This window comes from Babylonia areolata, chromosome 21 (genome assembly GCF_041734735.1).
Source record: "Babylonia areolata isolate BAREFJ2019XMU chromosome 21, ASM4173473v1, whole genome shotgun sequence".
In the NCBI taxonomy this organism is placed as follows: domain Eukaryota; kingdom Metazoa; phylum Mollusca; class Gastropoda; order Neogastropoda; family Buccinidae; genus Babylonia; species Babylonia areolata.
The window spans coordinates 12,845,617-12,860,616 of NC_134896.1; the positions used below are offsets into that span (position 1 = coordinate 12,845,617).

The following is a 15,000-nucleotide window of genomic DNA, read 5'->3' on the forward strand; positions in this document are numbered from 1 at the left end:
CTGTGCTGTGCTGTGTTGTGTTGTGCTGTGGAGTAACTGTGCTGTGCTGTGCAGTGCTTTGTAATGTTGTGCTGTGCTGTGTTGTACTGTGTTGTGCTGTGGCTGTGCTGTGCAGTGTTGCCGTTATGTGTACAGTGCTGTGCTGTGCTTTGTAATGTCCGGCAGTGTTGTGCTGTGCTGTGTTTTACTGTGTTGTGCTGTGGCTGTGCTGTGCAGTGTTGCCGTTATGTGTACAGTGCTGTGCTGTGCTTTGTAATGTTCGGCAGTGTTGTGCTGTGTACAGTGCTGTGCTGTGCTGTACTGTTCTGTCTGTCAACCAACCACCAACCCCAATTTTCGTCGGCCTGACCCCCCCCCCCCTCCAGTACAAAACATCATCACAAAGACACACTTACGCACGTGCTCGCACGCGCGACTGCATAGCAGACACACGCACACACGCACGCACGGACACACACACACACACAACAAAAGCAACTCACTCACAAACATGAAGCTTTCGGTAAAAACATTCGCCTATTCCCAGTTCGCCTGTGCATACTCGGTTGCTGTGTGTGTGTGTGTGTGTGTGTGTGTGTGTTGTGTTGTGTGTGTGTGTGTGTGTGTGTGCGCGCGCGTGCGTGCGGGAGTGTGTATGCGTTTAACACATCTCACTTTCTTCATCGGAGTGTGTGTGTGTGTGTGTGTGTGTCTGTATGTTAGTAACTGTGCTGTGCTGTGCTGTGCAGTGCTTTGTAATGTTGTGCTGTGTTGTACTGTGTTGTGCTGTGCTGTGTTGTGTGCTGTGTACAGTGCTGTGCTGTGCATTTCTCCAGAAATGACCCCCTCCCCCTCATCATCTCCAAGCGGATGACTTTTTTTTTCTTTCTTTCTTTTGTTTTTGCCAACCACCAACGTGGTGCCGCTTTGCTTTTAAACTGTTTGGAAGTGTGTATGTCTTCTTAACGTGGTAGTCTTGTGTACATGCAGCACACGCGCGCGTGCGCGTGCGTGTGTGTGTGCATATGCGTGCTTGTGTGCGTTCGTGTGTGCAACGAGTACCTGTCTTTTTGGATGGTGGATCTGTCATTGATGAATGAGATAAGATCGATGTATGTTTAAAAAACAAGAAAAAAAAAAAGAAAAGAAAAGAAAAAGGTTCAGCTCTTTTTCCATTAAAGAAAAATAAATTGATTTATTTACGAATACGTTGTTTCTTTTTTTTTCTCTTTCGTAATTTATGCCGCAAAACGTCCACATCTATATATTAAAAAAAAGGTCATACACGTAAAAGCCCACTCGTGTACATACGAGTGAACGTGGGAGCTGCAACCCACGAACGCAGAAGAAGAAGAAGCAGTCCACATGTATAAACGGAACCTAAGACTGGACTACTGAAGCACTTCAGCATGTCCCCCCCCCCTCCCTCCCCTCCCTCCAATTCCCCACTCCTTCCTGTTATTTTTCTCTCTGTATAAGTTTACATTTGGGTCAACAGCAAAGTGAGAGCTGTATTATCAATGGTTTCTCCAGTCAATGGGAAACCATTTACAGCTTAGTCTTTTGTGAAGGACTATGACTCTCAAACTAGGAGGCAAATTGCACTGGCTCTTAGTGCTGCAGGCTTGTTGGCTAGTTGGCCTTTGGGAACCATCCCAACGCCGACTGTCCTAAAACCCTCTTGGCTGAGAGAGTGGGGATGTACTTGGGCAAGACACTCTCCACTATAATCAAATTCTAGCCCAAATAGTCGGGAACAGCAGTTGCCTCCTCTGCTGTTCTGATGGTCATAATCGGACACGACTGACTATCATATATATCACAGTCTGTCTACTTCAACCTATCCATCACTCTGTCTTTCCTTCCCTTTCTCTTTATCATAGAGAGTTACAACTTCAATGTTTAACCCTCCCATGTTTCCATACCCCTCCACTCCCGTGCTTGGGGTGAGTCCTGTCAATGTCGTCAGTGTCGGCAGATTCACTGATGGGGGGGCTGTTGTTTGAGGGACGTGGTGGCGGTCTCCACTCTGGGAGGGACGCTCACTCAGTCTGGCTCCGCGACTAAGCCATTATTGTCGTTAGTAGGGGGCTTAGTAGGTGGTGTCCTAAGTACGTTAAATCAGAACAGGCACCACTGAACACCACCGAAGTGACTCAGCAGCAGTGCAGGGGTCTCCTTTGATGTGTGGCCTCCTGGCGACCTAACAACGATGGTTCCCTGTGGACTGCCGACGCAGGAACTGCGACGGACGAACCCGGGTGTGGCCGTGTACGGGGGAATTTAAATGAGCGGCGTGGGAGTAATGCCACTGAAACGGTGCAGATGATGGGGCAGCAAAGAAAAAAAAAACAACAACCTCCCATGCTCCCCCCTCCCCTTTTCTCTCTCTCTCTGTGTCTCTCTCTTCAAGCAGATTTGGTGTAGCGTATATGAAACAGTCAGTAGGCGACGACACTCCTTGAAACCGAATCTTTCACGTGCACTCTACTATTACTATCCCCACGTACTACCACCACCCACTACTACTACTACTGCTAGGAGGAGGAAGGAGTTGACAGAATGGTTAAGACACCCATCTGCCAATAGGGAGTCCGTAACGGTCTGGGTTCTTCTTCGTTCGTGGGCTGCAACTCCCACGTTCACTCGTATGCACACGAGTGGGCTTTTACGTGTATGACCGTTTTTACCCCGCCATGTAGGCAGCCATACTCCGTTTTCGAGGGTGTGCATGCTGGGTATGTTCTTGTTTCCATAACCCACCGAACGCCGACATGGATCACAGGATCTTTAACGTGCGTATTTGATCTTCTGCTTGCATATAAACACGAAGGGGGTTCAGGCACTGGCAGGTCTGCACATATGTTGACCTGGGAGATCGTAAAAATCTCCACCCTTTACGCACCAGGCGCCATCACCGTGATTCGAACCCGGGACCCTCAGATTGACAGTCCAACGCTTTAACCACTCGGCTATTGCGCCCGTCGGTCTAGGTTCGAATCCCACTCTCGCCCTTTCTCCCAAGTTTGACTGGAAAAATCAAACTGAGCTCATAGTCGTTCGGATGAGACGATAAACCGACGTCCAGTGCGTGCGCAGCATGCACTTGGCGCAGTGAAAAAGAACCCATGGCAACGAGAGTGTTCAGTGTCCGCAGGCAAAATTATGTACATGAAATACACTCTGATAGGTGCACATATCTTTTAGCGTGCACTCAAGGCCTGACTAAGCGCGGTGGGCTGTGCTGTGCTGCTGGTCGATGTGGTGTAGCGTATATGGATTTGTCCGAACGTTGTGACGCCTTCCTTGAAAAACTGAAACTGCTGCTGTTACTACCACTACTCCTACTACTTATTAATCGCATTTGTTTCGCACATTTCTCTGTTAATTTAGACTCAGTGTGCTGGCACGCTCTCTCTCTCTCTCTCTCTCTCTCTCTCTCTCACACACACACACACACACACACACACACATATATATATATATATATATATATATATATACATACATACATACACAACCCACCGAGAATGTTGACATTCACAGAAGAGACAACGATGGACCAGGCAAATGAAGAAGAAGAAGAAGAAGAAGAAAAGATCCAGACAAAGAAATTGCACAACCGGACAAAATTCAAACATAATGTCATTACACGAAATTCTATTGTATGACATTGCATTATTAAGCTCCAAGCCCACATTACTTTTGCAAACTTACATTACTTGCCTTACTGATGCACGTGTTCACCACAAAATGACTACAGCACACAGGGGAACATCTCACCACATCTCACCACATCTCCACAGGCACAGCTGGCGTCGTTTAACTCACTCAGTACGGCCAGTCCTCTCTTCTCCTCTACACAGACCCTTCAGATGCCCAGTGGGTGTCTCAATGACCCGACCTTTAGCTTCCGTCGTCAGAATTGTGGTATTCTTTGTCAACATTCACCTCTTCAGTATAAGAGCCTTCCGCTTGCAATATTTAGATGATGGTAACTGGCGTACAACGCTGTTAACGTCTTCTCTTTCGCCGTATGGAGAGAGTTAAACGAAACGTGGATTCATACAGCAAACTGAATGCGGAATGTCTATATCTATATAAACAAACATCTATCTTTAAAAAAAAAAAAAAAAAACTACATGGAGAATAAGTATATATGGGTAGCAGATCTATATAAATGTCCATAGATAAACATAAATCAAAAACCAAGCGAACAAGCAAGCTTCATAATAAGGAGAGAGAGAGAGGGGGGGTGGGGTTGTGGGGGACGGGATACAGCAATGATGAAGCCAGTCAAAAAGACAAAAGGGATTATCCAACAAGAAAAAGGGGGGTAGCAAAAAGCAGACGTTATCAAACTTAAAAAAATAAAACAACAAAAAGAAAAAGAAAAGAGAGCAAAAGATCGAGCAAGAGAGGGAGGGGGAAGACTAATGAAGGTACAGAGAGAGGTACAGAGAGAGAGAGAGACAGGAGGGGAAAGGAAAGAGAGAAGAAGAAAAACAGCACACACAAAGATGTTTGATTGAAATAGCAAAAAAAAAAAAAAAAAAAAAAAAAAAAGACATGATTGTCAAGTGACATCAAAGAGAATCACAACTAGGTCCATGTAATGACCAAGTTGCAGAAGAGGAAAGCGTTGCCAATCTTCAGCTAGTAGATGATGAGTTTTCAGGGACCTCCATATATATATATATATATATATATATATATATTGAAAATATTTCGGTAACGTATATCTCTGTACTACACAATGACGTGTCTGAATGCAAGTTCGTAAAAGCCCACTTGTGTACATACGAGTGAACGTGGGAGTTGCAGCCCACGAACGAAGAAGAAGTTTCTTCTGAATTTAACCCCTACCTTCCCCCCCGCCCCGCCCCCCATCCCATCCCAAAAGAATGGCCTGCAAACCCTTTCAGACCCAACGGCCGAACAAACGTAGGATTTTATCAGTATGTCTGACAGGTGCATTGCCCGACCTCTAATGTAGATAATGGGATCTTACAGACCAGTGGAAAACACACACATACACGCACACACACATACACACGTGTACACACATACACGCACACACGTGCACACACACACACACACACGTGTACACACACACACACACAGACACGTGCACACACACGCACACTTGTACACACGTGTACACACACAGACACACACGTGTACACACACAGACACACACTCGTGTACACACACACACACATACACGTGTATACGTACACACAGACACACGCGTGTATACACACACACACACACGTGTACACACACACACACACACACACACACGTGTACACACACACACACACGTGTACACATAAACACACACACATACACACACGTGTACACACACACACACACACACTCACACAAAACTAACTTCTACCTTGAACGCACCAGGTAAGCGCTTACACCGGGAATGGAACCCTGGGCCCTCAGATTTCAATTAAGCCTTGCGCTCTAAACCCCTCAACCGTCAGTCATGATAACAGAGCACTCTGTTATTACATAATCAATTTCTCCGCTGGGTTTGCGTGAGTCGATTACCATCAACGTTTGATTGGCTATTTCGTTTGTTTTGTTTTTTGTTGTTTTTTTGTTGTTGCGATCATCGAAAACTTTTCTTAATCGTTGTGAGCATCTGTCCTAACAGGCCTTTAGTCAGATCCATTGCCGTCGTCATTTTCATAAGATTGTGAAAACGTGCGTGTCAAGAAAATGGTCGTGCGAAATATATATCAACGGGCACACATGTATTACTTGGAGGACACTTGCTAAAGAGACCACGCATGTAGACTCCATGTTACTTGGGGGGACACTTGGTAAAGAGACCACACATGTAGACTCCATGTTACTTGGGGTGGGGGGGGACACTTGCTAAAGAGACCACGCATGTAGACTCCATGTTACTTGGGGGGGGGCGGGGGGACACTTGCTAAAGAGACCACACATGTAGACTCCATGTTACTTGGGGGGAGGGGGGGGACACTTGCTAAAGAGACCACACATGTAGACTCCGTGTTACTTGGGGGCGGGGGGGACACTTGCTAAAGAGACCACGCATGTAGACTCCATGTTACTTGGGGGCGGGGGACACTTGCTAAAGAGACCACACATGTAGACTCCGTGTTACTTGGGGGCGGGGTGGGGGGGCACTTGCTAAAGAGACCACACATGTAGACTCCATGTTACTTGGGGGCGGGGGGGGGCACTTGCTAAAGAGACCACACATGTAGACTCCATGTTACATGGGGGGGGGGGGACACTTGCTAAAGAGACCACACATGTAGACTCCGTGTTACCTGGGGGCGGGGGGGGGGGGCACTTGCTAAAGAGACCACACATGTAGACTCCATGTTACTTGGGGGCGGGGGTGGGGGGGGCACTTGCTAAAGAGACCACGCATGTAGACTCCGTGTTACTGGGGGGGGGGGGGGCACTTGCTAAAGAGACCACACATGTAGACTCCATGTGACTTGGGGGCGGGGGGGGGGGGGGGCACTTGCTAAAGAGACCACACATGTAGACTCCGTGTTACTTGGGGGCGGGGGGGGGCACTTGCTAAAGAGACCACACATGTAGACTCCGTGTCACATGGGGGGGGGGGACACTTGCTAAAGAGACCACACATGTAGACTCCATGTTACTTGGGGGCGGGGGGGGGGGGGGCACTTGCTAAAGAGACCACGCATGTAGACTCCATGTTACTTGCGGGGGACACTTGCTAAAGAGCCAGCGAAAGAGAGACTCCATGCCACTTGGAGGAGGGAGGGCGGGGGGGGGGGGGGGAGGCGTCTTACTATACCGGAGACCACAGTATGATGTCGGGGGTCGTCTCACATCTACTGGACTGTCATCATGACGAACTTGAGAGAGTTGTTGTCGCCGCCAAAGCTGTTCCAGAAGATGCCATCAAAGTACTTGCCGGAAGGGGAGTACGTGCCGGGCTTGTAGTAGTAGCCGTTCAGGAGGGTGTTGCTGCAGTAATTGTACCACCAGCCCGCCTTCATCTGGACGGCGCACCCGTTGGGGTCTGGACTGTCGTAGGTCTGAGAAACACACACACACACACACACACACACACACACACAGACACACACACACACACGAAGATAGTTCAAGCACTGACAGGTCTGCACATCCGTTGACATGGGAGATCGGGAGGGGAGGGAAAAATTCACCCATTATCCACCAGGCGCCGTGACCGGAATTTGAACCTGGGACCCTCAAACTGAAAGTCCAACAAACGCTATAATTGGTTAACCATTCGGTGTGTTGGCGCCCGTCGCCAGCTTCTGCAAGTGGGAGACAACCAAGTAACAAGGGGGTGGGTGGGGTCGCTGAAGAGCGACGGAGGACCGCTGTGTTGCTGGTGTTTGTGTGTGTGTGTGTGTGTGTGTGTGTGTGTGTGTGTGTGTGTGTGTGTGCGTGTGTGTGTTGTTGTGGTGGTTATTGTTTATTGTGCCTCCAGACATGTGACTTTGCAAGAGGAGGAACGACACTGAGTACTCCAAATGCTGACAGTTGGAACGCTCACTCCCCCGCCATCTCCCCACCACCACCACCCACAGCCCGCTGAAGTTAAACCGCTTTCGGTGACACGGTCTGCCCCGTAACACATCGCTGGATGACAGTTTTTCAGGTGGAATGTCTACAGCAAACTGAGGAACTGGACTTAAAACTTTCTGGTCATGGTCAGTGACTTTCGTAGACCTGTCTGTCTGTCTGTACTTTTCCCACTCTGTGTGTGTGGGTTTTTTTTTTTCTCTCACTCTCCATATCTAGGAGATAACTATGTCACTAAGACCTCTCCATATCTAGGAGATAAACATGTCACAAAGACATTTATCCTTTCCCTCTCCATATCTAGGAGATAACCATGTCACTAAGACACTTATCCTTTCCCTCTCCATATCTAGGAGATAACCATGTCACTAAGACACTTATCCTTTCCCTCTCCATATCCAGGAGATAACCATGTCACTAAGACACTTATCCTTTCCCTCTCCATATCTAAGAGATAACCACGTCACTAGGACACTTATCCTTTCCCTCTCCATATCCAGGAGATAACCATGTCACTAGGACACTTATCCTTTCCCTCTCCATATCTAGGAGATAACCATGTCACTAGGACATTTGTCCTTTCCCTCTCCATATCTAGGAGATAACCATGTCACTAAGACACTAATCCTTTGCCTCTCCATATCTAGGAGATAACCATGTCACTAAGACATTTATCCTTCCCTCTCCATATCTAGGAGATAACCATGTCACTAAGACACTAATCCTTTTCCTCTCCATATCTAGGAGATAACCATGTCACTAAGACACTAATCCTTTCCCTCTCCATATCTAGGAGATAACCATGTCACTAAGACACTAATCCTTTCCCTCTCCATATCCAGGAGATAACCATGTCACTAAGACACTTATCCTTTCCCTCTCCATATCTAGGAGATAACCATGTCACTAAGACATTTGTCCTTTCCCTCTCCATATCTAGGAGATAACCATGTCACTAAGACACTAATCCTTTGCCTCTCCATATCTAGGAGATAACCATGTCACTAAGACATTTATCCTTCCCTCTCATATCTAGGAGATAACCATGTCACTAAGACACTAATCCTTTTCCTCTCCATATCTAGGAGATAACCATGTCACTAAGACACTTATCCTTTCCCTCTCCATATCTAGGAGATAACCATGTCACTAAGACACTAATCCTTTCCCTCTCCATATGTAGGAGATAACCACGTCACTAGGACACTTATCCTTTCCCTCTCCATATCTAGGAGATAACCACGTCACTAGGACACTTATCCTTTCCCTCTCCATATCTAGGAGATAACCACGTCACTAGGACACTTATCCTTTCCCTCTCCATATCTAGGAGATAACCATGTCACTAAGACACATTCTTTCCCTCTCCATATCTAGGAGATAACCACGTCACTAGGACACTTATTCTTTCCCTCTGCATATCTAGGAGATAACCACATCACTAGGACACTTATCCTTTCCCTCTGCATATCTAGGAGATAACCATGTCACTAGGACACTTATCCTTTCCCTCTCCATATCTAGGAGATAACCATGTCACTAAGACACTTATCCTTTCCTTCCCCATATCTAGGAGATAACCATGTCACTAAGACACTTATCCTTTCCCTCTCCATATCTAGGAGATAACCATGTCACTAGGACACTTATCCTTTCCTTCCCCATATCTAGGAGATAACCATGTCACTAAGACACTTATTCTTTCCCTCTCCATATCTAGGAGATAACCATGTCACTAAGACACTAATCCTTTCCCTCTCCATATCTAGGAGATAACCATGTCACTAGGACACTTATCCTTTCCCTCTGCATATCTAGGAGATAACCATGTCACTAGGACACTTATCCTTTCCCTCTGCATATCTAGGAGATAACCATGTCACTAGGACACTTATCCTTTCCCTCTCCATATGTAGGAGATAACCATGTCACTAGGACACTTATGCTTTCCCTCTGCATATCTAGGAGATAACCATGTCACTAGGACACTTATCTAGGAAATAACCAAATACCTATTTTCTGTCTGATTGTATTTTTCACTCTCTGTTTTGTTGTTGTTGTTGTTGTTTCCCGAACTTTCCCCCTCTCTACATGTGGGACTCAATCATGTCACTAAGACACCCTTACCCTCTGAATATTTGGGAGTTAACCAAATACCTGAGACACTTATCCTCCCTCGGGTAGAGGATCAGCATCTTTGGTACATGTTTATTAAATACATACTTAGGACTTGAACCATGTACTTATGACACTGATCCGAACACCTCCCCCCTCCCCCGACTCTCTCCTCCTCACCCCCCACCACATACACACACTTTCCATACCCAGGACTTAAACATGTGCCCAAGACACATGCTCCCCAGCCTCTCCATGTGTAGATTTAGACACCCACTGGACATCCGAGGGGTCTGTGTAGAGGAGAAGACAGGACTGGCCGTTCTGAGTGAGTTAACCAAGTTAGGCCAGCAGCACAGTGAGAACGGTATGATCAATGCTTTCTCCACTGTAATAGGAATTATTGACAGTTTAATCTTTAACGAAAGACTGTGACTCTCGAACTAGGAGTTACGATTGGACTGGCTCTTAACTCACTACCTACTAATTACCTGATATCAAGTGATGACAGGTGAGAGCATTCCCTACTGATTACCGCTATACACGTTCTGACTTTCAAAAATTTCCACGCATCACACAGCTGGGAATGGACAAAGCTGAATGGGTCTCCTGTCTTGCCTTATTGGCATAGCAAAACATCAGACCACTGGTACTGGCCAGTCTTTGCTTGTCACTCAGGTTTCAAGCTATTTTTATTCCAACCTGGACTGAGTGACTGCAGTGTGACAATGGCCTCTCAGGCTCAAACACGTTATTCTCAAAAGAGACAAGAAATTCATGCTTTCAGCTGACAAGATCAAAGGGATGGCTTTGACTTGGAAGGGGATGGAGAAAGGAGAGTTATTTTAGTTCATCAGGAGGGCAATGTGTACTGAACAGTGAAACTGGTGTGAGTAGCAGGGGAAGGGGGAGGGGCAGTTGATGTGGCAAGTGACAGGCAGTTGGAATGGAGAGGGTGATTGGTGGTGAATATGCTAATGAACCACTGGCTGTTGAAACAGAGGAAGGGTTTGTTTGATTGACGTTTCTTTTCCAACACTTCCACCATCCATGGGGCAAGACACACAGAGACAAAAGTTACAAGGCATGACAGACCACGCCCCCACCCCCTTGATTTGAAGTAAGTTCACTTGCAGTTTATAGAGGCTCCCATGCATTCATCATTTACACTGTAATGGGATTCTAAGAGTGAGATTTGTGGAAAACAATGCTGTTTTCATGAACAGTGCAGACTTCACCTGTACAAATTCTATATCACCCTCACATTTACGTCATGAAAAAATTTTTTTTACCTCCCGCTGTACAGAGTGCATTTTAGAAGTTATGAAACACCGTGCTCTCTTTATTTGATACCTCAACAATTGTGTGTCCAAATTTCATGAGACTATGTTTACTCGTTATTTTTTAACAATTTGTTTTAAAAAAACCTATACAAACGCCCAGTACACAGAGGAACGCATGCTTACAAATCGCCCAGTAGGGAGTGAGTTAAAGCTGCATCTCTGAGGGCTAATTAGTCTCTTGAGAAGGAAAATGAAATTGGGACTGAAGTTAGGAGGCAAGATTGCACTGGCTCTCAGTGTTGCAGCCTGGGGGGACTAGTTGGCCTTCAGGGACCATCTGGGGCCGTAGTCAAGAGAACATCGTGCCTGAGGGTAAATGTGTACCTGCAGGTAATCTGCCTGAGGCAAGGCAAACTGCCCGAGGGTAAGCAATATCCAGTATTCATGAACACAAGAGTCTACCCACGTATCTACACACCCGAAGGCAAATTTGCCCTTACTACCTGCCAAGGGTAACTGCCCACGAAGCAGAGGTAAACGTGGCTGGTCCTTCTGCAGCATTTTTCTTTCTTTCTTTTTCTTTTTTTTTTAAGGAAAACAGGCGTGCTTTATGGATAGCACATGTTTTGCGAACTCTCTCGACAATGTTCCGAGCTGTGGTGCAATGAGAAGTGAAACTGAGAGCATGCGCCGACAGGAATCGTCGGGATTAGCTGTCTGAGCAACCGTGTGTGTCTTGAATACGAGATAACTTATCCTTCAAAGTAAACTGTATCCATGGGTCCCAACCATGTCAAAGATAACTTTCCTGAGGGCAAAATGAAGTTTGTCTTGAACACGGCCCCTGGTCTCAATGCCGACTGTCCTAAAGCCCTCGTGGCTGAGACAGTGGGGATGTAACTTGTGGGGCAAGACGCTCTTCACTGTAATGGAGTTATAGCCCCAGATGCTCAAGGAACAACAAGGTGCCTCCTCTGCTGTTGCAATGGTCAAAGTCGAACACACTTCTTCTTCGTTCATGAGCTGCAACTCACCACGTTCACTCGTATGTACACAAGTGGGCTTTTACGTGTATGACCGTTTTTACCCCCGCCATGGAGGCAGCCATACTCCGTTTTCGCGGGACACACAACTGACTAACAAGACTTACATGGAAAGGCATCCCACTGTTGTAGCTCAGGTCATCCTGCAGACCGGCACCAGTGAAACCAGCCACGGTCATCATGAACTTGTTGGCGTATGACTGGACACGGAAGTGGCTGTACATGGCGTTCTTGTTGACGCCTCTCGAGTCCTGCATGTTGATGGTCAGAGCCTTGTTCCCTGAAACACACACACACACACACACACAGACATGCGTGCACACACACACACGCATGCACGCACACAAACACACACACACACACAAACACACGCAGAGTTCCGTTTCTAACTTTTTTGTTTTTCATATCGCTGGCACATTTTGTATGTATAATGTGTAAACCCGCTTATATATGTTTGCACACACACACACACACACACACACATACGCACGCAAACACGCGCGAGTGTAGGCAGATCAAAGGATGAATGTGTGCATGTATGCATGCACCTGTACATGCACTCTCTCTCTGTGCTTTTTTACCCGTGCTGTCTAAGACCATGCATGACTGCCCGTAACCAAGGCTACCTGACTGGATATAGTAACCAAAACTACCTGACTGTACGTAGTAACCAAAGCTACCTGACTGGAAGTCACCAAAACCTACTTGACTGGAGGTCACCACAAAGCCTACCTGACTGGAGGTCATCAAAGCCTACCTGACTGGAGGTCACCACAGAGCCTACCTGACTGGAGGTCACCACAAAGCCTACCTGACTGAAGGTCACCACAGAGCCTACCTGACTGGAGGTCACCACAAAGCCTACCTGACTGGAGGTCACCACAAAGCCTACTTGACTGGAGGTCACCACAAAGCCTACCTGACTGGAGGTCACCACAAAGCCTACTTGACTGGAGGTCACCACAAAGCCTACCTGACTGGGGGTCACCACAAAGCCTACCTGACTGGAGGTCACCACAAAGCCTACCTGACTGAAGGTCACCACAAAGCCTACCTGTCTGAAGGTCACCACAAAGCCTACCTGACTGAAGGTCACCACAAAGCCTACCTGACTGGAGGTCACAAAGCGTACCTGACTGGAGGTCACCACAAAGCCTGACTGGAGGTCATCAAAGCCTGACTGGAGGTCATCAAAGCGTACCTGTCTGAAGGTCACCACAAAGCCTACCTGACTGGAGGTCATCAAAGCCTACTTGACTGGAGGTCACCACAAAGCATACCTGTCTGAAGGTCACCACAAAGCCTACTTGACTGGAGGTCATCAAAGCCTACTTGACTAGTGGTCACCACAAAGCCTACCTGACTGGAGGTCATCAAAGCCTACTTGACTGGAGGTCATCAAAGCCTACCTGACTGGAGGTCACCACAAAGCCTACCTGACTGGAGGTCACCACAAAGCCTACCTGACTGGAGGTCACCACAAAGCCTACCTGACTGGAGGTCATCAAAGCCTACTTGACTGGAGGTCACCACAGAGCCTACCTGACTGGAGGTCATCAAAGCCTACTTGACTGGAGGTCACCACAAAGCCTACCTGACTGGAGGTCATCAAAGCCTACTTGACTGGAGGTCACCACAAAGCCTACCTGTCTGGAGGTCACCACAAAGCCTACCTGACTGGAGGTCACCACAAAGCCTACCTGACTGGAGGTCACCACAAAGCCTACCTGACTGAAGGTCACCACAAAGCCTACCTGTCATGGTGAGGTGGCTGATGACGTTCAGCCCTGCCCAGTAGCTGCTCTGAACCAGGCCAAAGCCAAGCGTGTAGACTTCCAGGGTCTGCATGAAGTTCACGTTGTTGTCCAGTCGGCGCTGGATCACGTTGTACGCCACGCCCTTGTCGAACTCGCAGTGGATCTGTTTGAAGATGATCAAAAGAAAAATAGTATGGACATGGTTACGACGATGATGATGGTTATGATAATGATGATGATAATGATGATGATGATGATGACAACGACGATGACGACAACGACGGTGACTCAGTCATGCTCCCTCCACGAACTCGCAGTGGATCTGTTCGGATGATGATATGAAGGAAGAGGAGGTGACGGTTCCGACGACGTTGATGTTGATGATGATGATGATGACGTCGATGACGACAACGATGGTGACTGATGCGCCCTTATTGAACTCGCAGCGGATCTGTTTGAAGATGATCAGAAAGAAGATGATAAGGACACGGTTACCACAACGACGATGATCACGACAATGATGATGATGATGACCACGACGATGACGACAACCATGTTGACTGATGCGCCCTTCGAGAACTCGCAGTCCAGAGGGTGAGTTGACGGTTATGGCGACGAAACTGATGACGATGACGACGACAATGACAACGACGATGACGACAAGGATGGTGATGATGGTGTTTATGACGATGGCAATGACGTCGATGATGATGTCATTATTTAAGGGGGGATAAAATCGTCACAACTATGACCATCAGTTTGGACTGTTTTCTTTCCACCCACGCGTCCCATTTTATTTGTGGCGGTGGGGTGGGGTGTTGAGGGGGGAGGGGATGTTTGGATGAGGCTTACACCAAAGACCCCACAGACATATGTGTATGGTTATTGCTTTCATTGTCTGTCAAATGAATGGCATTGTGAGTTGATCTCCCCTTTTCGGGGGGGGGGGGGGGGAGGGCGGGGACGGAGGGGAGGGGTCTACAGTGAGGGTTTGGGTTCGAATCCCGGTCTCACCCTTTCTCCCAAGTTTCAGTTTCAGTTTCACTTTCTCAAGGAGGCGTCACTGCGTTCGGACAAATCCATACACGCTACACCACATCTGTTGAGCAGATGCCTGACCAGCAGCATAACCCAACGCGCTTAGTCAGGCCTTGAGTGCATGCTTACATATTTGTGTACCTATGAAAGTGGATTTCATTTTACGTAATTTCGCCAGAGGACAACACTCTCGTTGCCATGGGT

The 15,000-nt window shown here is 47.4% G+C and overlaps 2 protein-coding genes across 2 annotated transcripts in view; one reads left to right on the forward strand and one right to left on the reverse strand.

The window, feature by feature from the left end:
• The window catches only part of LOC143295729 (lymphotoxin beta receptor inhibitor-like), a 15,925-nt gene extending 12,694 nt beyond the window's left edge, over positions 1-3,231 (forward strand). The window contains exon 5 of the mRNA XM_076607350.1: positions 1-3,231. This exon is cut by the window's left edge and continues 408 nt beyond it. The gene's annotated coding sequence lies outside the window, so the exon portion shown is untranslated.
• Positions 3,232-3,619: 388 nt separating this feature from the next.
• Positions 3,620-15,000, reverse strand: part of LOC143295730 (angiopoietin-related protein 2-like) — a 17,644-nt gene continuing 6,263 nt past the window's right edge. The window contains exons 3-5 of the mRNA XM_076607351.1: positions 13,756-13,921; positions 12,109-12,281; positions 3,620-7,043 (exon numbers count right to left, since the gene is read on the reverse strand). Of these exons, the coding sequence (XP_076463466.1) occupies positions 6,837-7,043; positions 12,109-12,281; positions 13,756-13,921 (546 nt within the window). The 3' untranslated portion in view covers positions 3,620-6,836. The remainder of the gene's footprint in view (positions 7,044-12,108; positions 12,282-13,755; positions 13,922-15,000) is intronic.